Below are 22706 nucleotides of genomic sequence, written 5' to 3'. Positions count from 1 at the left end.
TTATTTATGAGATAAAAGAGAGACCTTTCCAAAATTTAGAAATTTAATCTTATCACGACAATTAATCAGATTTCTAGAATACATGATACAGATATATTTTGCGCGAAGCTCATCTTCATTATGTTGCTTAAACTAAACTTTTTGACAAAAGGTAGGGGAGAGAAAATATAATTTTGTATAATGAACGATTAAATATGGAGATTCATGCAGCTAAGTAATTTTTTTATTTAATTTATTACGAAAATTTGAAAAGAAACATAATTATAAAGATCACTAGAATGAGTAGCAGACGTAATTATTATCAATAGCATTTTTCTAAAAACTCTTTACTCGAATTACTAGCTAACCAATGGCCAAGCGGTAGAGTCACTGAACCATAATAGTTGAATCCGGGGTTCTAATCTCGGGGAAAGGACTGGCTGCATGAGCATTTTTCGTAGTTTTTCCCATGTGTACCTTGTACATGAGCCATGGTCCCTTAGAAAGTCTTCCACGTCATTGCTGTCCTTAAGCAGGTAGCTCTCTAGTGTTTTCTCATAATTAAAATAAATCAAACAAAAAAAAACTGTTATAAATTACTTTCGCTATGTTCTAATGTATTAATAGATTAATAAAAGTATATCTTTCTTAGAAATATTAATGCTGATGCAGCATAATTTATATAATCGTTCTGAGAATGTTAATTTGAACGCAACATACCTTCTCAGTTATATAATCTTTTAGTTCAACTGTACATTTCGTCCTCATTTCTTTAAGAAGTTTTGCTGGCATTTTCATCTGTGGCATGGGTATTCTTCCGTAGTTCATCTGATCATAAATTTCATCTTCTTCTGTTTTATTGCCAATTTTATCTCCGAATTCACGTTTCATTTTTATAGGCTTTATTGGTCGAACAATTGGCTTTTTTGCGAATGGCATAGCTGGAAATTCAAATAAAAGCATGCTTTCTCTAAAGTTATACATATATATAAGCTAGAAAACATTTGTATATAAAATTCTCAGGATTATAATTATCGTATTACTTCGTATTTAAGCCGCCCTAGGATTTAAACTGAGTAGGATTTTAAAATTTGAAAATTGTAAGAAAAAATTAAAAAGTAAAATTTATTTTACGGAGACAGTATATATATTTTTAAAACGATTTCTATAAAGAATTAAAAATAGCATATCATTTGGAGTACGCATTTCTGATAACAGCTCATTATTTGAAACGAGAAATATCGTCTGGTACTATTTTATTCTTTCAAAATTTAGCATGTAAACAAGCTGTGGATTGAAGGAAAAGTTTCTGCGCTTTCTGAAACGAAATATTCCTATTTTATAACTGAAAACTGTTGTGAACTGTATAGAATTAAGTTCGAAGTCATACATAAGCACCATTATTAATCGGAAAGGGAAAAACCGTCAGTCAGTTTCCATGTAGAAACATGGAAAGAAGACGCCAAACGAATACGCGAGAAAATGTATGTGCTGTTCCTAATGCTTCTAAAGTTAAATCGTTGGTTACAACAGCAAATATGTCGATTGCATAAATTAATTGCAAAGCCTTTAAATATATCTGCAGTAATAATAAGTAAAATAATAAACCAAGATTTACAACTTAGAAAAGCTAGAAAACATTTTGCTCCGTAGCGTTCACCGAAGCTCAACGCAGAATGATTTTTAGAATCATTTATGAGAACTATATAGCAGGAAATAAATTTAAAAACATTGTGACCGCTGATGAGCATGGTTTACTTAAATGAATGAAACATAAATAGATCTATTTACTATAGAAAACGGAAAGAAAAAATATATAGGTTTATATATATATATATATATATATATATATAAACCTGGTCGCAACAATATAAAGGAAATTTCAGTAAGGCTTTTATGATCGTTAAAGAATTCTCTTAGAATGGGAAATTAAAGAGAAGAGTGCTAAAAATGTTAAAATCATCTTAGTATTCGATGTTTACAAAAGAAATTCCATCTCTTTATGCGAATGACTTTCAAGGGGTGAAACTTCATCAAAACAAAGCAAGTTTTTATACTCTGAAAAGTGCCACTGCATTCCTTGAGAAAATGAAGACTGAATCATTTGTTGAATATATAGGTTTTCAATTTATTCTTATAAACTTACCTAAGGTTTGACCTATGGAATTATAAATTATCTCTTATAAATAGCTCTCTTTAAGAACAAACCCATTACAACTGATGGCCTCTAGAAAGTGGTGGAAGAGGAACTGGAATGAATATCTCTGAAAACTTTACGAAAAGGTCATGGGAATCATGATGCCGACTTATGTCAGGCTGTCATATCGATCATTAAAAATTATTCTTTACATTTTAAACATTAATTACATAAAAGACTTAAATCCCTGTCTGGGAACGTTGTTTCAAAATAGTGCAATGTGTACTATGCTTGTCTCAATACTATTTATCAACTCGAGGTATGGAAACATGCCGCTGGGATATTCATCCCAAAGGCTGGTAAAGATAATTCCAAAGTTAAAAACTTTACTAGGTCTATCAACCCCCACTATGCAGTTTTTCTGTATTATTGGACGAGTTCGTCAGTCCACCAATTTATGATCAACAGGTCATAGTGTTCTTTATGCTGGACGTGGAGAAAGCTCTCGACCGCTTCTAGCATAAAAGCTTCCTATGATATATATTCGATATGGATATTAGCCATGAAATTATCCTTTAATGAGTTTATCACTCATTATCTGCACCTTTAGCGTCAGCAAGGCAACTATTACTCCAAGGACATGTAATTATGTAAAATAACAAAGAAAAGTACTTTTTGAGGCCTTTTAAACCTGCAACCAAAATAAATTTAAACTAAGAATATTTTATTGAAAAAAACTTCAAATGCCGATTTTTTCCATTAATTAAGTTGCGGTCAAAATGAAAGCGTACCGTAATTGAAGGTAAGCCGAAAATTTCGTCAAGTTATACTAAGTTGATTTATTACATTGTGGGGATTCATTTAATTTATCTAACTCTTAATTTTTTACAGCAACTTTCTTTTTATTCTCGTTTTCAACCCAGGCTTTCTTGCCCAAATGTTAATCAGTTAGCAGGCGTATATTCAAATAAGTAGAAGGAAATTTTATTTAAGGAAATGTTTTTGAAGATGTTTTAGAGCGTATTCTGCCTGCCTGAAGGCCATGTTGTTATTTTTGATTTACTAGCGATTAGATTTCTGTGACGTTGAGCGCTTCTAGCCATTAAGCTTGTTTACGCCGACTTTTACCAAAAGTATTGGCTTCTGTAAGCGCGAGTCGGTGTTAACTGTGAAATTTATATTAAGTTAATAAATGGTTTCTTACACCCTTCTTTGGACTTTTCCGTACTTAAGATCTGAGGATAATTCCTCACACTATATGTTAACTCTCGTTAGCTTATGCTATACGAATATACGACTCTATAAGATGTCTCATGAAATATGTAATTCAAAGCGAAAATGTTATTAGAATACTGATTAAAATTATTCGAATTTGCTGGCATCAATAAATTTCATACTTAAAAGTAATGCTTTCATAATTTCATTTCTTCTCAAATGTGTCCATAAAACGGTTCCCACATTTTATTTTAGCATATATGTTGTTATGCTTACATGGCTAGAAATATCCAATGTACTGCTAATAACAACTATGTAAAGGAATCAAAACAACTTAAATTTAAATTAAATTACTCCCCCTGCAGTATTAGTATATACATATATATATATATATGGTAAATATTTTTTTTCGATTCTATATCGTAGCGACTTGCATATGTTAGATAGTAACTTTTCTAAAGAAATTTTCAGTATAAAGCATTTCAGCCGCTTAATACTAAATCGTAACCTGGCAAACGCCTTTAAAATTATGCCCTCATTTTTTTATCATGTAATATTTTATTGTAATCTAGAAATGTTCAAAGCCGATACTCATAATACGAATTTTATGTTTTTAAATGAAGTTCTAATTCACATGCATTTATCAACTGATATATTGGCATTCATTAACCGAGAACAATAATGATATGTTTCTTTATTTATTGCAAACGAAAGAATTAACCTTGTAGTAACATGTGTAATGAAATGTCTGAGTGACTATCTTTATTGATAACTAGCCGCGATGCGGCCAGCCTTCGTCTGGCTTTTAAAAATGTACCAGAAAAAATGGCTAAAGGGGAAAATACATTAAATTTAAAATCTGCACAGAATTTTCTGTAGAACAACTTTATCAAAAAATTAATAAAAACGTATTTCATATAAAACAGTGCAATGAAATAAGTAATATCCCTTAATAAAAATATTAATTATCCTAACAAATAAATTAGTCAACTTCCCGTTGCCTTCTGTCGACAAACGTCTAATATCCAAGAGAAACGTTAAATTTAAAAACTGTACAGAATTATTGCCCTCATTTTTCCGAGTGGCAATAGTGCTGATATCAGGAACATTATAGTGAAATATGATACAGCCAGTGATATATCAGCAACAATGGCTGCGTGACATTGTTGCTGATATAATGCGATTTCATCAAAAAACATAAAATAAAAAATTTTAAAAATTCGGCTCTAGTGTAGAAGTGGATGCCCCTTCGATTAGCGACAAATTTTGTTGAATTTTTGCGATGAAACCTCATTTTTCTGGTTACCATGATAGTTTTAACTTTGTTTTGGCTAATTTTTTTAAATGGAATTTTTTACATGGGAAAATAGATCGATGTGTACATACAAATAGAGTTTGTGCAATTCTTTGACTTCTTATTTTGATTTAGTGTAGGGGCCATCTTGAAATTGTGCCTTCCTGCCGCCAATCTTGGCGTCAAAAAAGAATCGCCAAAACCAACGGGCACCCAATTGTAAACTTTTACAAAAACTCATTCGTATTTTGAGAAATCGCTTCGAGGTGCACTGGGTCTTGTCTAGATACACCCTATGTACCAAATTTCGTAGCCCTGGGTGTATCTAGACAAGAGCCAAATTTCGTATTTATTAGCGTACGCGCAGCACGAGCGAAAGACACACAGAGACAGCGTCTTCCTTTGATACATATTAGATATACAAGGTACATACACATTTTTTATGAAAAATATACCGCAACAGCTGGTTTGAAATGAAACTCATATTTCTGCTGTTTTAAACTTATTCTTGCTTTCTTTATATGCATAGGATTTGTATTTTAATTTACTGTCGGAAGATAAGTTTATAAACGCAACTCTTACCTGACTTAGGTGAAGTAAGTTTGCGTTTCGTCATTTCTTTGTAAATTTTCGTTTTTCTAAAACGAGGCACGAATGGTACTGGAGCAGCATAAGGGGAACCAGTCGCAGCAAAAAGTGGGAGCAATTCTGCTCTTGCCTTCCGTTGCTTGACTTCCATTTGTCTGTCGGTTAGCCCTATTTTATAGAATTAGTTCTCGTTTCATTGTGTTAAATGAGTCACATACTTCTCAGACAGAAAGTTGCAATTAAAAATTAAAAAAGCCACGTTTAAAGAAAAAATAAAATTACATTATCCTAATTTAAGTCCAAAGAAAATTATAATGTCCTGGAGAAGTATAAAAAGAAAATCATATATAGCAACTGTTATTAGCTGAAGTTTTGAGAGGCTCTTAAATGTTGTCACTCAGTAATAATAATTTAATAAATAAATCATAATACGAATAAATATTTCCGAACGTATTGTTAGTATTCTGTGATGATACAAAACTTACTTATGCTACAGTTAAAAAGGTTGAATGTGATGTTTATACAGGAGAGTATTCTACTCGAAGATGATCCAGACCAGGCCGCAGTGTAAATGTGACCGCTGAAAATACGTATGTTAAAATCGTGGATTATGTGACGGAAAACACACGAAAGGCAGATTCTCAGATTGCTACAGAAATGGTCAACTTAATGTCCTGCATTAAAGTTGCGGATGTTGAAGATTTGCGCCACATGGGAACCCTTAATATTGATGCCAAAAATAAAGAGGTATAAATAACTATAAATGGCACAAATAAAGAAACTAAAAATAGCCTAAATACGCAAACAAATTACGAACCGAAACGATGCAAACATATGCCAATATACTTTGGACAAAAAGTGTATAGTAAACTCCAGTAATTTCTAGTAAGGGTAAATAATTTTAATAAATTAGTGTATTTTAATTATATAAAAAATTTAATTTATTTCCCACTAAATTATTTTTCCTTCCTTATTTTTCAATATATATGGACAAAAAAGATGATTATGCATCATTTTGTATAAATTGCATGCTTTTATTTTTTATTTATAAAAAGCGAGTAATTTATAAAATGCAATTTCGTTTTTATTTTTTTATTAATAAAATGCATATATGCTTTTATATTTTGCATTGCTGTAATCCTTGTAACAATACAATCATTTGCAGTCTAAAAGAGGGTATACCCAAATGCAGCATACCTTGAAGTCTTGTCGCTTCTAAATGTCGATGAAGAACTGTACTCTTGCGACGTGTGTTCTGTATGTAATATCGTTCTATCTCCTCTGGACTAGCTATCAGTACGAAGTAAGCAATGGCAGAAAGGATCAGACTTTGTCGTTGTGTTACGATTCGAGAAGAAAGTTTTTTCTCGACATCATCTACGAGAGAATGATATGGTTTTCTTTAAATTTCAATCAGATTTTTCATTTTATTTCTAACTTTAGAACACTCCTTGCTCAGTGATTCGCTTAATCATTTTATTTTCACACCGTTCTAATTTAATCTCCATAACATTTATATTTTTGACTTCTACATGCGATACGCGGAGTTGATCTAAAAAAAAAAAAAAAAAAAAAAAAAAAAAAAAAACGGAATTCTTATGGATTTTAAAATTTTTACCATTCCATATTTATCACTGATTGTAAGGCTATACTAATGAAAAGAATCGTTTTCTCCACATGGTTTCATATATGTTCGTATCTAAGTGAACATCGAGTAAAATAATCCTAAGCTAGAAAAAAATAATAATCCCCATCCTCAAAATTACTTGCTTTTTAATCGGAAAGGCAGTCTACACGTTGGATTGCTTAAAATCATTTTTGTAGTTCTATTTCTGTTTCTAAGCTATTACTTAAAGTTAAATAAAATCTAGACCCCATAGCTCTGTCTAAATTAAATTATGATCTGTCAAACTGTTTGTTTTGCTGAATTCGGAAAAGTATTTACATTACACTTGGGGAAAAGTATGTAATAGTTCAAGCAGCCAGCCACTCTTGAAAATTCGAAATCAGGCCTCATTGCTGATGTTCAATGGTCTTAGTTAATCGGCCAATGGTGGGCCGACTTGTCAGGCAGAATTTTACTTACTTATTAAGTCAAATGTACACGCAGTTAACTACGTTTGAACAGATTATATTGCAGGCGTCGTGACACTAACTGCCATACCAATGAGCCCAGATTCGAATCCTGGAGAAGGCATGGAAGCTTGTACGCGTATCGTGGCCGAGCAGCGTGGGAACACTTAAATCAAACGGCAAGCCGAAAGTCTTTTCAAGAGGTTGATGGTAGTTGAAGAAGGATGGGAGACCCTCGAACCATCCTCCAGGATGTTCTTCCTCAAAATTGAGCCAGAATCTCAACAGTTAGCTATTTTCAGCAATACCTCAATTTTATGTGGTAGTACAGAGGTCCTGGCCTAGCTTCTACTTGTACCAGTCAAAAAAGGTGCATTAAACAGATAATTTTGTATTGGTTTGCCTCATTATCCGCTGATTCAGCATTCTTGTAATTTTACTTATCTGCTGATTGGGGCGACAGAGTTGGGGATTCCAGGGATACAGCGATGTAACAATAACTCGTAATATAACGGAAATAATATAAATAAACCCTAAGTACTATTTTTCTACGCAACTTCACAACCATTTGAGGTTGATGCAACTACATATGATGCATTACTATGGAAATGTTATGAATGAATGTTAGAAAGTGTAGTTTCATGGTACAAAAAAATCCTCAGATTTTAATCCCACACCCTAAGTTTTTAAAATTTATAAATATGTTGGTAAACAATCTTATAGTAGTAGTGGGCAGAACGCATTTGACTTTTACTGTTTCAGTACTCATATTTCTTGTTTAGATATTATTTTCCTCTTTTTTCTGGGATTTTTCCTGTTCTCATTAATTTACTACAAACGCCCCCTTCCTACCATAAGTCTAGTAATATTATAAATATTTGGAAAAGCTACTAGTTTGCTGGTAATTCTAGAAAAATTAATACTTCCTGTATCATCTTACGAAAGGGTATGCTATGCTGTAAAAAATGCATTCTTTCTGATGGTATTTTACGGATTAAATTTAAACGTCAAAATCCCTTATTTTCACAGGAGAAAGAACATATTATAGATTACATATTATTTTGCATTATAGTGTATAGTAACGCAGTATATAATACACTGTTAAGAATAGTATATATTTTTGTTAATTTTTTTTTAATATTGGTAACGTCTTGCTTACATAATGTATCAATTAAGCATAATAGTGCCTGTTACATTAATATCCTACTTAGTACATCGTTTGCAGTTATTCATGGTTTCACGCATCCACGGTAAATCTTGGAACATATTATCGCAGCACTATATATTTATAGTTATTTTTTTACATTCAAGTGCGGTGAAAATGTATATTTTTCTATATTAATTCACAAGAGGTGTCAAAATTACATATGTAAGTATTATCAAAAGATAACACATTTATTTTCATTGATTAAAATTAACTTTGAACTATTACTTCAAGTCTTTCAAAACTCAATTCAGTGGCAATATTTATTAAAATAAAATCTAAGCAAATTCAAATATCATCTTAAGATATATATACACCCGAATTGAAGAACAGAGTTCTCTTTTAGAAAGAATAGAATGAAGAAATGTTTATATATTTTAATGAAATTGACCTGCATTATCAGGATCAGCCTGCCGGTCCCTGTAAGCTAAAAGGAAGAGGAATTTTCCAAAATCCAGTTCTTCAAATTCATTCTTTTCCATGCTGTCGAGAACATCTACTACTTCTTCTCGAGTTATGGAAGAGTCAAAATCTTGAAGGGCTTCCAAGAAGTCATCGAACCGAAACACGCTTTCGCGCCCAACTTCTACATAACTCATAATGTCTTTGAAAAGATAAAGCTGCAGAGGAAATTTCAACATTTTAAACATATGTTCGTGAATATTTGGCTCTCATTTGGATACAAATAGCCCAGTATAAATAAAGCAAAGTATTTTATTTAAAAAATAAATCACTACAGCTAGTTTTGCAGCATAACTATATTTTGGCTTTTAAAATATATTTTAAATTTCTTTCCCACAATAAAAAACAAATTATCTCGATTAGGCATCGTAATGTAGGAACCTGAAGCATAAAATACTTATTTTATAATACACGAAATGCCATAAAATCCTGATAAGACAACTTAAAAAGGAAATATGCCAAATCGATGGAGTTTCATTCAAAATTTGAGTAAACTGAGGTTGCTTTATTTTGCATAATATTAAATGCTGTGTATGTATTGTATTCAGATTGCATAAATAGAGGATTTGTGTTGAAGTTAAACTATTTTTTTTGGATTTTGATACTATTACTATATATAGTTAATTTGGTCTTACATTATAAAAGACTTTTTTGATTTATCATACACAATATTCATGATTCATAAGGGATTAGCCATAGTCGAATACCATTTGAACAGAAATAAGCACAGTAGTAAATTATTAAAATATGTGTTTACATGTTAGTAAAATAAGGAGCAAAATTATAGTAGTCTCAAACAGTCCATTTTTTTTAGTATCTTGTTCATGAGAAGTTAATAGACTTAATTTTAACAATAGTTAATGCTAATACATATTGCGAAAGTTCCATTTTATTGTTTAACACGATCTATCTTCATTTAAACCTCAAACTACCTATTTTTTCATTCTGATATGCTTCTTATAATCTTCTCATTTTTAGGCAAATGACCAAATGACTCTAATTCTAAAATTATTCGGAGATGAAGAATTAAAAAACGCTGCATGTACGAAAAAAAAAAAAAAAAGTACGACAATACTGCATGGCATATTCGAGAGTTTAGAAGAAATAGAATACCGTTAGAATAGCTTAGGTACACCGTTTTTTTTTTTTTATTCAGGATATACAGGACTTCAAAACCCTTGACATCCAGTGACATGAAAACAGAACCCCATGATGCACGCTCTGTGATACCCTCTCTGCTTACACATAGTCAGATTTGAAATAAATCGATTTGTTCTTATTCAGCCATGTGAAATTAGTTGAGGTGATGCAGAAACTCTTGAAAGTTACCTTGAGTGCATTCAAATCAACCAGGCATCACTGGAAGTGTTCATTTCAATTCAGTATTACATAGTTTGCAACTCATGAATACAATTCCATTTTCAATGACGTAAACAGGCAACAGTTTGAGTACTTATTATGAGACATATCACGCGCTATGAAATATGAGAACGACATTCGTGGGTACGTGCTCTCGTCTGAATTGTTCAATAATGTCAAGTAATACGTATTACAATAACGTGACACGTATTGAACCACTACGCACGATTTTTACTTAAGGAACGTTTAAATGGCCTTATTAGACCTACGGATGAAATCAGATAATGTTCCGAGAAATGCTTTTTTCCAGAACACAAATTTGCGACTTATTTTCATCCGCAGCGTTTTAGCATTCAGAGATCTGTTTCGCATACTACTCGCAACATGTCATAATTTTGGCGAAAACTTAAGCTAGAATATCTTTTCGTTAAATGAAAACATTATTGCATGCGTACGGGTTCATAATAGACTGAATGCACAGGTCCGATAATAGGTTAATAAAATTTACTTTTATCAAAAAAAATATTTCAGAACTCTGTAATTTTCCATAGAAATATTCGTACAGGTGTTCACAGTGTCACAGAGTATAAGCAGTCTTTAAACTTCAAACTACTAAGATCTTTAAATACAACGCAATGCAAAGGGCATATAAAGAAGATATCATTTCACTCTGTACTAACATATTGCAACAACAATAGCTACTGGGAGGAGATGCTCACTCCGGCTTTGTGTACCTTTCCATCGGCCGCGGAGATATTTCTAGTATTTTCTCCTTCTCAAAATTACTGCAAAGCAATGTTAAATTCGAACTATGGTTGCAGTAAATATAGTGATCAATTACATTTACTAAAAGTCGCCAAAACCGTTGCCAGCTTGGAAATATCTCGCCAAAATTACCGAGATACCCATTTACTCAATGTTAAATGGACTTGCCCTTATATTCTTACTTTTACAGCATAGGTTATTTTCTTAAATTACATTAAACAAAAAAAAATACAAAAATTTCACATATAATTCACTACAATCATCTATTTATATACACATTCGTAACAATATTATAAAGAAGGTTACGCTTTTGAAATCTTCCCTACTGCAGTTTACTTCCGAGAGTTCTTACTAATGTCTAAGAGGAAGCGTTTCTCGGTATAGTTTCTTATCACATTTGCATTCCGCAAGTTTCATAAAGTCATAACAGGCAGGAAAGCGTTTCCCGAACTTTCCTTGCCTTTGACCTTTTGCTTCCATTTATTCCATTTTTATGCGATTTTTCTCACACACCTGACGCCTACAAACATTACTTTACACTGAAGGCTTGTTAACTACATTAATATTCTTTCATTTACCTGGTTATTGTATTGATTATTTACCTAAGGATTGTATTGAAAATGAGTCATGACCTTTGTAAATGATGTTAGAAGAATTTGAAGTCTCATATCACCTTATAAACAAAACGATGCATCGAAACCATTTCAATTAAATTGTACCTTGTAAACTGTTGAATATGTCGAATAACGTTCTCGCGTTTTTTAGACATTCTTGTACATCATATTTATAATCAATATTGAATTATGAACGTGAAATGAAATTTCCCAGAATAGAATAAACAGACCTGAATTCTACTGAATTCTATTTAATATAGTCATGTCTTGGATTTGTCACATATTACAAATTGCTTTCATAAAATATTTAGCATGATAAAGATATACATTCCTGAGAGTATTTAAATGATAATTTTCGGGTAAGCAAATCGAAGAGGTATTTTCGATTTCAGCTTTAACCATGCAATAAAATCGTGGTCTCATGTGATTCTAAGTTATAAAAGTTTGACAGCTAATTTTTCACGATTTATAATCATACGTCTTATTGGGACACTTTGCAAAAATCCACATAATTCTAAAGAAAAAGTGTCTAGAATACATAAATTTAATTTGATAGTATGCAATAAACCATATTTACTCAAGAAAATAATTAAAAATTTCTATAGCTTCTGACATACTTCAGCTGTAGTAAGAGCTTTAAACCATTTCGGCTTCCTTGGTCCGAAAGCTTCTGTACTAATGTGTCTACAAAACACACTTGAAAATATAGGATGTCTTGGCTCTGCAAAGAATATAAATTAGAGTCACTTTTTTGGAAGAGATAAATTTACCGTACGAAGTACTCAGTTTGAATTTCCCTTAGCATCAGATAAAATTTAAACATTTTTCTGAAATAATATTTAAGTAATTTATAAACATGTCTTGCATTGAATGTTACTTATTATAACTAAATATTCTATATACTGTTGCGTGCGTACGGGTTCGTTATGAAATGAATGCACAAGTCCGATGAAAAAAAATGAACAAAAATTTATTATTATCACAACAAAAATGCTTAAATTTTCTCCAATTATCACGCAGTATTACAATATCTCACAGTAGTTTTCTTTTAACTACTCAAATGTCCAATAGAACGTAATTCAAAACAGCTAAAGAACGCTAATCCACGAATTCGCTACAATCAACAACAGTAGTTTTTTTAAACAACAACAAACTAAGCAACTACTACAAACTGAGATGTTTTCCTCCTTTTATAAGATTTTAAAATCACGCGCTAGAATTTTCCAGTACTTTCTCGAAATCAAAAAGAGATATTTATTTATTTAATGCACGCGCTCTTGTATTTTCAATTTTCCGGCTTAGCTTTCTTTTAATATTCGTCACGCGCTGCACTGCGCGAGAAATAAAACAAATTAATTTATAATTGAACTAATATTAGCTTTTTAAATACCAAATTCGTAACACTGCCCCCTTCCCAAGGACTGCACGTCCCGGGCAGTACAATCCCTGGACAGGAAGCTAAATTTACAACTGTGGCATAAATGCAACTGAGGCATAAACATTACATTACAATATCAAACAATATAAACAATAAATGCAATAACTAACTTGAACAAATCAAATGCTATCAAATACTAAATACAAAACAAATACTAAATACAAATCAAATACTAAATACAAATCAAATACTAAATGCAAATCAAATACTAAATACAAATCAAATCAAATACACATTTATAAACAAAAAGGACCATGGTCTTATACTATTTACAATTATTTACATTATGTACTATGGCCATAGTAATGTGCTAACCTGTCGTAATGAACGACTTTAGGTTTAGAGTTCGAAGACTTACGAATCCGAACCACGACGTCATTCAGCCTGTTTAGGACTGTGTACGGGCCATCCCAAGGTGACTGTAATTTCGGACAAAGTCCTTTCCGTCGAGTCGGATTCCACAACCACACCTTGTCTCCTTCGTGGAATTGATGTTCAGTAGCTCTTGTGTCGTATCGGGTCTTCATCTTCTCCGTCGCCAAGTTGACTCGCTCTCGTGCAAAGTTGTGCATCACTTCAAACCGGGCCTGGAGATCTTGAATATATTCCTCAGACGATGAAGGAGCATCCGGAGGGCGGCCAAACAATAGATCACAAGGCAGACGAAGATCACGACCGAAGAGCATTTGTGATGGAGAATAGCCGGTAGTGTCGTGGACAGCACTGCGGTAAGCCAGTAAAAAGAGTGGTAATTTCTTGTCCCAGTCCTGTTGGTTTCTGGAAACCACTAATGAGAGGTTATTAAGGATGGTTCGATTGAACCTCTCTACCATGCCGTCCGACTGGGGATGCAATGGCGTCGTTTGAGTTTTGTCAATGCCGAGTAGTTTGCATAGTTCTTTGATTACTGCCGAGGTAAAATTCCTTCCCTGATCGGAATGTAACTGAAGAGGCACTCCGAACCTGGAAATCCAGTGCTGTATCATTACCTCAGCTACTGTGACAGCCTCTTGATCAGGAACAGGGTACGCTTCAGGCCACTTGGTGAAGTAATCAATGACAACGAGTATGTATTTGTTGCCATCAGCAGTTCGTGGCAGAGGTCCTAAGATGTCAAAGGCGATACGTTCAAAAGGCGCCCCTACGTTGTAACGTTGCAGCTTGCCTCGGCTGCGTCTCTTCGGTCCTTTCCGACCTGCACAGGCATCGCAGGATCGGCACCACTTTTGCACGTCATCCTTTGCATTATTCCAGTAAAAGGGCTCACGAACTCTCTGTAAGCTCTTCATTATTCCAAAGTGACCTCCCGTAGGGCTGTCATGTAGTTCTTTAAGGACATCAGGAATGCGGGATCTTGGAAGTATCAGCTGCCATCGGAACGTCTTCCCATCATCCGATTCAAATTTCCGGTATAAGACGCCGTTTCGAATGTGAAGTGAATCCCAGAGTGCCCAATACTGTTTGGTTGTAGGACTACAGATAGAAATGTCCTGCCAGGTAGGTTTTCTGGTTGATGACTCCATTAAATCAATTATCGGTTTAATGTCGCGGTCTTCCAGCTGGTCTTTCCTGACTTCATCATCACTCCACGGTTCTCGATCAGCCGATGTTGATGTTGTAATTTGTCTTGCGACCGGAGTCAGCAGCTCGTATTTCGCTTCCACCCTGGAACAATATCGGCAGCTTTCTTGGCAAGATCTTCTAGACAGGGCGTCGGCGTTTCCGTGTGATGATCCCTTACGATGACGGATAGTGATGTCATATTCTTGGAGTCTCTGTATCCAGCCGGCTATTTGACCCTCAGGATTCTTGAAATTTAAAAGCCAGGTCAATGATGCATGATCGGTGCGGAGCAGGAATTTTCTGCCATATAGATAGTGATGGAACTGTTCTACGGCTTTGACTATGGCGAGCAACTCTTTCCTGGTGACACAATAATTCCTCTCCGGTTTAGACAGGCACTTGCTCCAGTAGGCCACTACACGTTCTTGGCCGTCTATTTCTTGGGACAAAACAGCACCGACACTTTCATTGCTCGCGTCGGTGTCAAGAATAAATGGTCGGTCGAGCTGAGGATACGTCAGGATTGGAGCAGATGTTAAAGCCTCCTTTAAGTTGTTAAATGCATCCTCGCATTCTTTTGTCCACAAGAACGTTTGCTTGCTCTCTGTCAGCTTGTGAAGGGGTCTTGCGATGGAAGAAAAGTCCTTCACGAATCTCCTATAGTAGGTGCAAAGCCCTAGGAAGCTTCTCAGCTGATGGACATTTTCAGGACGTTTCCAGGATTTAACCGCTCATACCTTTTCAGGATCCGTGCGCACACCTTCTGCAGAGATGACATGTCCCAGGTAAGTCACTTCCTTTCGGAACAATTTGCACTTAGCCGGACTCAGCTTCAGATTGGCTTCTTTCAGTTTCTGAAGCACCTTCCTAAGATTTTCTAAATGTTCTTCAAAACTCTTTCCGACGATGATGATGTCGTCCAGGTATATCAGGCAGGCTTCGTAGGAAAGACCTTTCAAAACAGTCTCCATAAGACGTTCGAATTTTGCCGGCGCATTACACAGTCCAAACGGCATCACCTTGAATTGCCAAAGCCCTTGTCCCGTAGTAAATGCCGTCTTTTCTCGGTCTTCAGGCTGTATTTCTACCTGCCAATACCCACTCTTTAAATGAAGTGTTGAGAACCACTTGCTTGCAGAAAGAGTGTCTAGAATGTCGTCAATTCTAGGAAGAGGGTAACTGTCTTTCTTCGTAACCTCATTCAACCGGCGATAGTCAACGCAAAATCTTGTTGAGCCGTCTTTCTTTCTGACGAGAACGATGGGAGATGCCCATGGACTCGCTGAAGGCTCGATGACATCGCCTTCTTCCATATCTTTTAACAGTGTTCGCACCTCTTCCTGTTTAGCAAACGGTAGACGTCTTGGATGTTGCTTGATCGGGGGATGATCGCCGGTATCTATTCTATGTTGTGTCAAACTAGTTCGACCCACGTCAGAAGACGAGCAGGAGAAAACAACTTGAAGATCTTTGATGACGCGATCGGCAGCATTCTTCTCTTCATCGTTCAATTGCGCATTCTGCAATAACTCCGATGTAATGCTCTCTGATGAGGACACGGATTCTTGGATATTGCTCTTTCTTTCAACGCTGGTTACTGGAGTACATGCTGCAACCACGTCGCCTTTCTTAATAACTCTCGCCTTCTCAGTTACATTGGCAACTCTCACCGGGATAACCATTCTCGATAGGTCGACGAGTGTTGAGGCTACTAGTACTCCTTTCGGGCTATTACAGTTATTGGGATATTCTATGATGCCGTAGCGGAAATCTCTGTTTTCGGCTATAGATCCAGGGAGTAAAATTTCTGTTCTTGCCGGTATTGTGATATTGTCTTGTGCTATGATTCTATGGACAGATTTAACTTCTTCATTATTAATTCCAAATAACGTTATGTCCTCAGACGCAGAATGCAATTCGTTATTTTTAAAGTCCAAGGAAAAATTGTATTTCCTTAGAAAGTCCAATCCGAGTATGCAAGAATCAGTGATCTCTGCTACATATGCCGTGTGATGGTAAGCGGCACTTCCAAACGTGATGTTAACATTTACTTTCCCATTGATGTCGATCTTCTCTAATTGTCGATTCTAACACAGGGCGGCCTCCAGATAAGTTTGCTTTCCAGTTGTTGAGCCAAATCTTTTCGGATGATGGTAACGTTGGCTCCTGTGTCTATCGTCATATTGCAGGGGACTCCGTTAATATGTTCTATTATGAAAAGTCCATTACTACCGCCTCTCACTGCAGAAATCTGAAGCGCTTTAAACTGGGGCTTTTCATTATCTGGCAACCTCCGCCCCGCGAGATGGCCACTAATTAGTTTCCCTGCTGCTTGTTAGAAGCGGTCTTAACATCCGTACCCTGGGGTATTCTGCAGTTTCGTCGTATGTGTCCTTCAGCACCGCAGTTCCAGCACTTAACGGTCGGTTTCTTCTCACCAATATTCCGTCTCAAGGCGTTCAGTTGTCTAGTTAAATCGTCTAGACGAGCGGTGACTTGATCCCCTGGCTCCTGGACTTGAGCAGCTCTGACTGGGTGGCGGTCTCGACGAGTGGCTTGCTGGGCTGCCTCGAATTTCATGGCGTACACTAGAGCGCTTTTTAAATCTTTTACATCCGCCATTCGTAGAGCTTTTTGTATTTCAGTATCCCGGATGCCATCGATGAAATATTGCAGGGACAGGATTTCCCTTGTTTCTGTCGGGCACTCCGAAAAGGCGTGATGTGACAGCCTTTCAACATCCGTGGCGAGCTCCTGAAGTGATTCAGTGGGCTTCTGTTGACGGGATTTTAATTGAAGCCTGCTGTAGTCTTTTAAACATTTCTCGCCAAAGTGCAGCTCCAAAGCGCCGGACAGAGCTTCGAAATCTAACCTTTTGTTTTCGGGAAGAGTCTGAAGGATATCCGCTGCGTCGGCTCTTAAAGAAGCGGCGAGATGACAGGCCTTAGCTTGGGAATCCCATCCATTCGCATCCGCAACGATAGAAAACTGGGTCTTGTACACTTGCCAGGATGTCTTCCCATCATATGTGGATAGCTTCAGAAATGGACGAGCAGGCATCGGTAAGAATTTAAAATCATCATTCTTGCTCCCTGCCGTCGCTACGAATTTCTTTAACGTTTCCATTTCTTTGGCAACTGCAGAAACTCTCTCATCAATTTGTTGTTCGACTTGGTGTTGGACGGCACAAACTCTTCCTTCAATTCGTTCCTCCACAGCCGAAACTCTCCCTTCTATATGTTCTTTTACAGAAGAAACTTTTTTTTCTATTTCTTCTTTCACCGAAGAAACTCTTTCTTCAATTTGATCTTTTACGAAAGAAACTTTTTCTTCAATTTGTCCAACTTTATTTTCAACTGTGTCAATTCTGCCTTCCATAGCTTCAAATTTATTTTCTATTATGCAGGTAATTTCTCTTTTCATTTCTTCTTGACATGCTTCAATCTTTTCTTGACCAGCTTGAACGGCTTTCATTTCGTCCTTAACGGATTCCTGGCCCAATTTCATTTCTTCCTTAACGGATTTGACGGCCCCTTCCATCTTTTCTTGGAAAGAAGCAAATGCAGTCATCATTTGCCTGAATTGTTCTTCCATCGCTCTTGTTATTGGCATTCAAATCCCACTTCTGACACCAAAAATTGTTGCGTGCGTACGGGTTCGTTATGAAATGAATGCACAAGTCCGATGAAAAAAATGAACAAAAATTTATTATTATCACAACAAAAATGCTTAAATTTTCTCAAATTATCACGCAGTATTACAATATCTCACAGTAGTTTTCTTTTAACTACTCAAATGTCCAATAGAACGTAATTCAAAACAGCTAAAGAACGCTAATCCACGAATTCGCTACAATCAACAACAGTAGTTTTTTTAAACAACAACAAACTAAGCAACTACTACAAACTGAGATGTTTTCCTCCTTTTATAAGATTTTAAAATCACGCGCTAGAATTTTCCAGTACTTTCTCGAAATCAAAAAGAGATATTTATTTATTTAATGCACGCGCTCTTGTATTTTCAATTTTCCGGCTTAGCTTTCTTTTAATATTCGTCACGCGCTGCACTGCGCGAGAAATAAAACCAATTAATTTATAATTGAACTAATATTAGCTTTTTAAATACCAAATTCGTAACAATATTATATTTCATCAAAGTAAAAATTCTTTCATGTATACTTTTATATACATGAAAATGTAAAAGATCTTTTATGTGTTAGATTTATATACATTTATCTTAATGATTTTATTTGCGTTATCCTTCATGGCACACCATCCTGGAACCATTTTTCAGCAAGTAATGTAAATCTCCATACGGCTCGCATACCTCTGGACTGTCTTCAAGCTATTGACACTCTTCCTTCCGCCATTTGAACATGTTTGGGATATGACAGGCCGCCCGATTCTGTCTCCGCAAATGTCAGATATCTAAAGCAACAGCTGAGGAATGCCTGGTAGCATGTATCGCAGGATGAGATTAAGAACCTTTGTTATTCCTTACCTTAATGCTTACAAGCATGCCTTACCGCCAGGGGATTTTACCAACTACTGATTTGAATATTCAATGTGCAATTGCTACCCGGTGACGGTTCCTAAGATCTTGAATTTCTAATCATTTCATTACCAGTACTTGAGCTTTATGCGCATTTTACTTCAATATTTAGCAAAAGAGGGTACTTTTTAGATGTTTTTTGTTTATTTATTTATCACGATAACTGACAAAATAATAGTTAATTTAGCGGCGCAATTAGATTGCAGCTACAATTATTAAAAATTTAAAATTTAATTTTAAATATTACTGAGTACTTAATGGTAGCGTATCTTCATGCATCTTTAAATAATTAAGTGCGATTGTTGAAAAATCTTATTAAGAGATGCAAATAATTGAAAAGACTAGCAATAAAAAATTATTAATGGAGGAAACAGATGCACGCCTAGTTTAGTTCTAAAAATCGACAAACTTCATGCTAAATTTAAGATTGATTTCAAATGAGAAGATCCAGTGCATTAACATTTCCAGTGAGTTTCCTGCATATTAACAACTTTGAGTGGTTAAAAAAGTTTACTTCAGGTTACAAATATAACATTCCTTTTATATAAAACATACGATTTAAAATGATTAGATTTATTTATTTTTATATTATATTATTTGCCTCTTTTTAGTATAAAAATCAAAATCACATGCTATTATTATTCAGTTTTTAAGTTATAGCTTGTGGATTTATTTAGAAATACCATACATATTAAATATAGAATGATTAATGGAGAATAAATGTTCATTTGGAATAAATTTACAATAGACCATGTTTATAAACTTTCTAGGAATATATTTGAAAGAGAAGAAAACTTCTGATTTTTTTTTCTTTTTACGAATTTAGCATATTTATAGGGAGGTTCCAAAACATGCATTTTCTACCATTATTCAGAAACTGGCATTTTACTTTCTCTGGATCGGAAATTGCATTTAAATGCTCCAACAGGCTGTCAAACAATCCATTATTTCTCCAGAATAATATTTTGGTAAGAGCACTATTTATTACCTAAAATTTAGCTCAGATGGTTGTACTCAGATTCAGAGGAAATAATTTTTCAAAAGCAAAATTCCAAATCATGCTCTTAGAATTTCAGAAGATATTTTTAGTTTATAGTGTAATCTTTATAGTTGACACAATTTAGGGTAATATTTAAACATTTATAACTCTATTAATCAGTAATAACAGTTAATGCTTATTCACAAGAATTCATAGATAATTACACAATTTGATGTCAGATTATTTGTAAGAAATAGTAGAACATTGTAACTAATTATGCTAGCCAGGTGATTGATTACGTTGGAGTATTTTGAAACAGCTTTAAAATTAACTGCATCGTAAGTGTGAGGAAACTGGTGTAACTTTCAAAGAAATTTAAACGTGCTTTTGAATTCAAAGTGTTATTAGTGCTCTAAAATTAATAACAGAATAAATGATTCGCAAAAGACAAAAGTGGACAAAACGTTTATAAACATTTTGCTCTGATTTCTAAATAGGTATTTCTTGAAGTTCATATGTTTAATACCTTGCTATGTAAAAATTCAGGTAGTTTGCTTACCAGCACCAGAAGGACGAGCAAAGACATTTCGCAGGCGCTGCGCTTCTTTGGACATCGATTTAGCCTTCTTCGGTTCCTATTACAGATGTTTGTGAATTATGAGTAAGGAATAAAGTAGTATAGTAGCAATATTTAAACTTAGTAAACTTACTTAGTTAAAAAATTTCGATCACATTGTTTCGCAGCAAAATAATATCAATAAAACTGATAGATATTCTATACTATATGAAACAAATCTATTAAACAAATTGAAGTACTAATTAACAAATTAAATAGTAAAAAGTAAAGCATCACCCACTATATCTGAGAAATGGTTTTTTATCGTAAAATTGCTATTGAAGGAAATTACGCTATCATTAAAGCATTTTATCCCAAACCATTTACAAATCTATTAGATGTTTGGATTTGAGGTAGAAATCACATTAAAGCTCACAAAAAAATTAAAACTGGGATTTCTATTCGGCCTTTCGCTCCTAAACGAAGTCAAGACACATTTTAAAATTTTCAGTGGTATTTAAAAGATGTAATTTTAGTTTATTGCATTCCTGAAACAAAATCTTTGAAGTGTCGGCACCATTTGATGAAATTTACCATCACATGGTCATGTCTGAATACGATACACATTTTCGGTGCAAGTTTTCTAACGTACTTTAATGCCAAAATGTTAACTTCCCTCATCCATCTCTTTTATTCTTGAAGAATGCAAATATGTGTTTACAACGTGATCCATACAAATCAGGAATGTAAAAATTTAAAAGGCTCTAGCTATTGATGTGAATACATTAAAAAAACAAAAGTCGTTTAATGAACGGGTTCATTTAGCAGAGGATCCATTCACTTAGAAGCGAGAATATTGTTTTGTTCTCGTTTAAAGCAGCAGTTTTAAAGCGTTAATCGGAGATCTTTCCAAACCGAACAAATGCATTGACACATACAATATTGTAGAAGCGTCTGGAACTTGTTTTAAAACTCATTGGAAATTCTTAAAACAGAAACATTTCAATGTATCTTTAAACTAAGGAATCAAGAACATCTTCAGTTATTCTCGTAAACGAAGTTGCATATATTTTAAAAATTATATACATAAATAGATAGATATATAGATAAATATACTGGTACGTATTTTGAAATAGTTCGAAATAGCTGCTAATAACATTTTAAAGGTTTACGTTTAGACATAATTAGAGGAAATTAAAAATATGTCCATAGGTGTATTGTGTACTGTTTCTCATGACGTTTTCAAACGTTTTATATGCCTGCAACTAAAATTTTATGAAACATCTGCAACATCACATGGTTTATATCTAACAATGTTATTTTTTCATAGCGATCTGTAAGTCGGTATTTGCAGAAAATTCAATAAAATTTCTTCAATAGTGCAATAACCACGAATCCTGCTAACTTTCCTAAATATTTAGGTTACACAATTTTAGAGATGGATTTTACATCTAAACTTTACGCCATCCGCCTCTTCTGAAATTGACCTTTGAGCTGTTAACTCATATTTTCTCCTTCCTGTGGTTCTGATACAATTTTCAAAATTTAAACGGCTTCAACATATTTCTCCATTTGATCACTGGGCATCTTTATTAGGGTGGATGATTTCCCTTACGCGACAATGGCCTCCTTTCTTGTAAGAATTTTGCATTTCCTCCGAGAGGAACGTCATTAACTGAAAGTGCATGACATCGTTTTAAAAAACGTTTAAATGACTAGTTTCTGACTCTGTGACACTCATCCACAGATATGCATTTCTTGCCAAGAAAAAGAAAAGGAGAGAGAAAAAAGAAAACGACGCAAGAATAAATCCGCTCAGTTAAAATTAGTTCTCAGATTCTTTTAAGCGATGGGTTAAGATGAATACAAATGGTGGGCTTGAGGATTGTGATGAAAAACGTCTGTCTTCGACTTGAAGCTAACCAGTCT

The 22706-nt window shown here is 34.5% G+C and overlaps 2 protein-coding genes across 3 annotated transcripts in view; one reads left to right on the top strand and one right to left on the bottom strand.

The window, feature by feature from the left end:
* LOC118182863 (agrin-like) overlaps positions 1 to 22706 on the top strand; it is a 1858472-nt gene that overhangs the window by 1670111 nt on the left and 165655 nt on the right. The gene's annotated exons all lie outside the window — the stretch shown is intronic.
* Positions 1 to 22706, bottom strand: part of LOC118188324 (uncharacterized) — a 36654-nt gene that overhangs the window by 5630 nt on the left and 8318 nt on the right. Inside the window, exons 3-8 of the mRNA XM_085810301.1 lie at positions 20781 to 20856; positions 12308 to 12411; positions 8882 to 9110; positions 6411 to 6590; positions 5208 to 5381; positions 700 to 920 (exon numbers count right to left, since the gene is read on the bottom strand). Of these exons, the coding sequence (XP_085666427.1) occupies positions 700 to 920; positions 5208 to 5381; positions 6411 to 6590; positions 8882 to 9110; positions 12308 to 12411; positions 20781 to 20856 (984 nt within the window). The remainder of the gene's footprint in view (positions 1 to 699; positions 921 to 5207; positions 5382 to 6410; positions 6591 to 8881; positions 9111 to 12307; positions 12412 to 20780; positions 20857 to 22706) is intronic.

Source organism: Stegodyphus dumicola, chromosome 2, assembly GCF_044657685.1.
Source record: "Stegodyphus dumicola isolate Sdum_Otavi_A_Nest chromosome 2, ASM4465768v1".
Lineage (NCBI taxonomy): Eukaryota > Metazoa > Arthropoda > Arachnida > Araneae > Eresidae > Stegodyphus > Stegodyphus dumicola.
The sequence above is the reverse complement of the archived record's forward strand: the minus strand, read 5'-3'. Positions and strand labels throughout refer to the sequence as shown.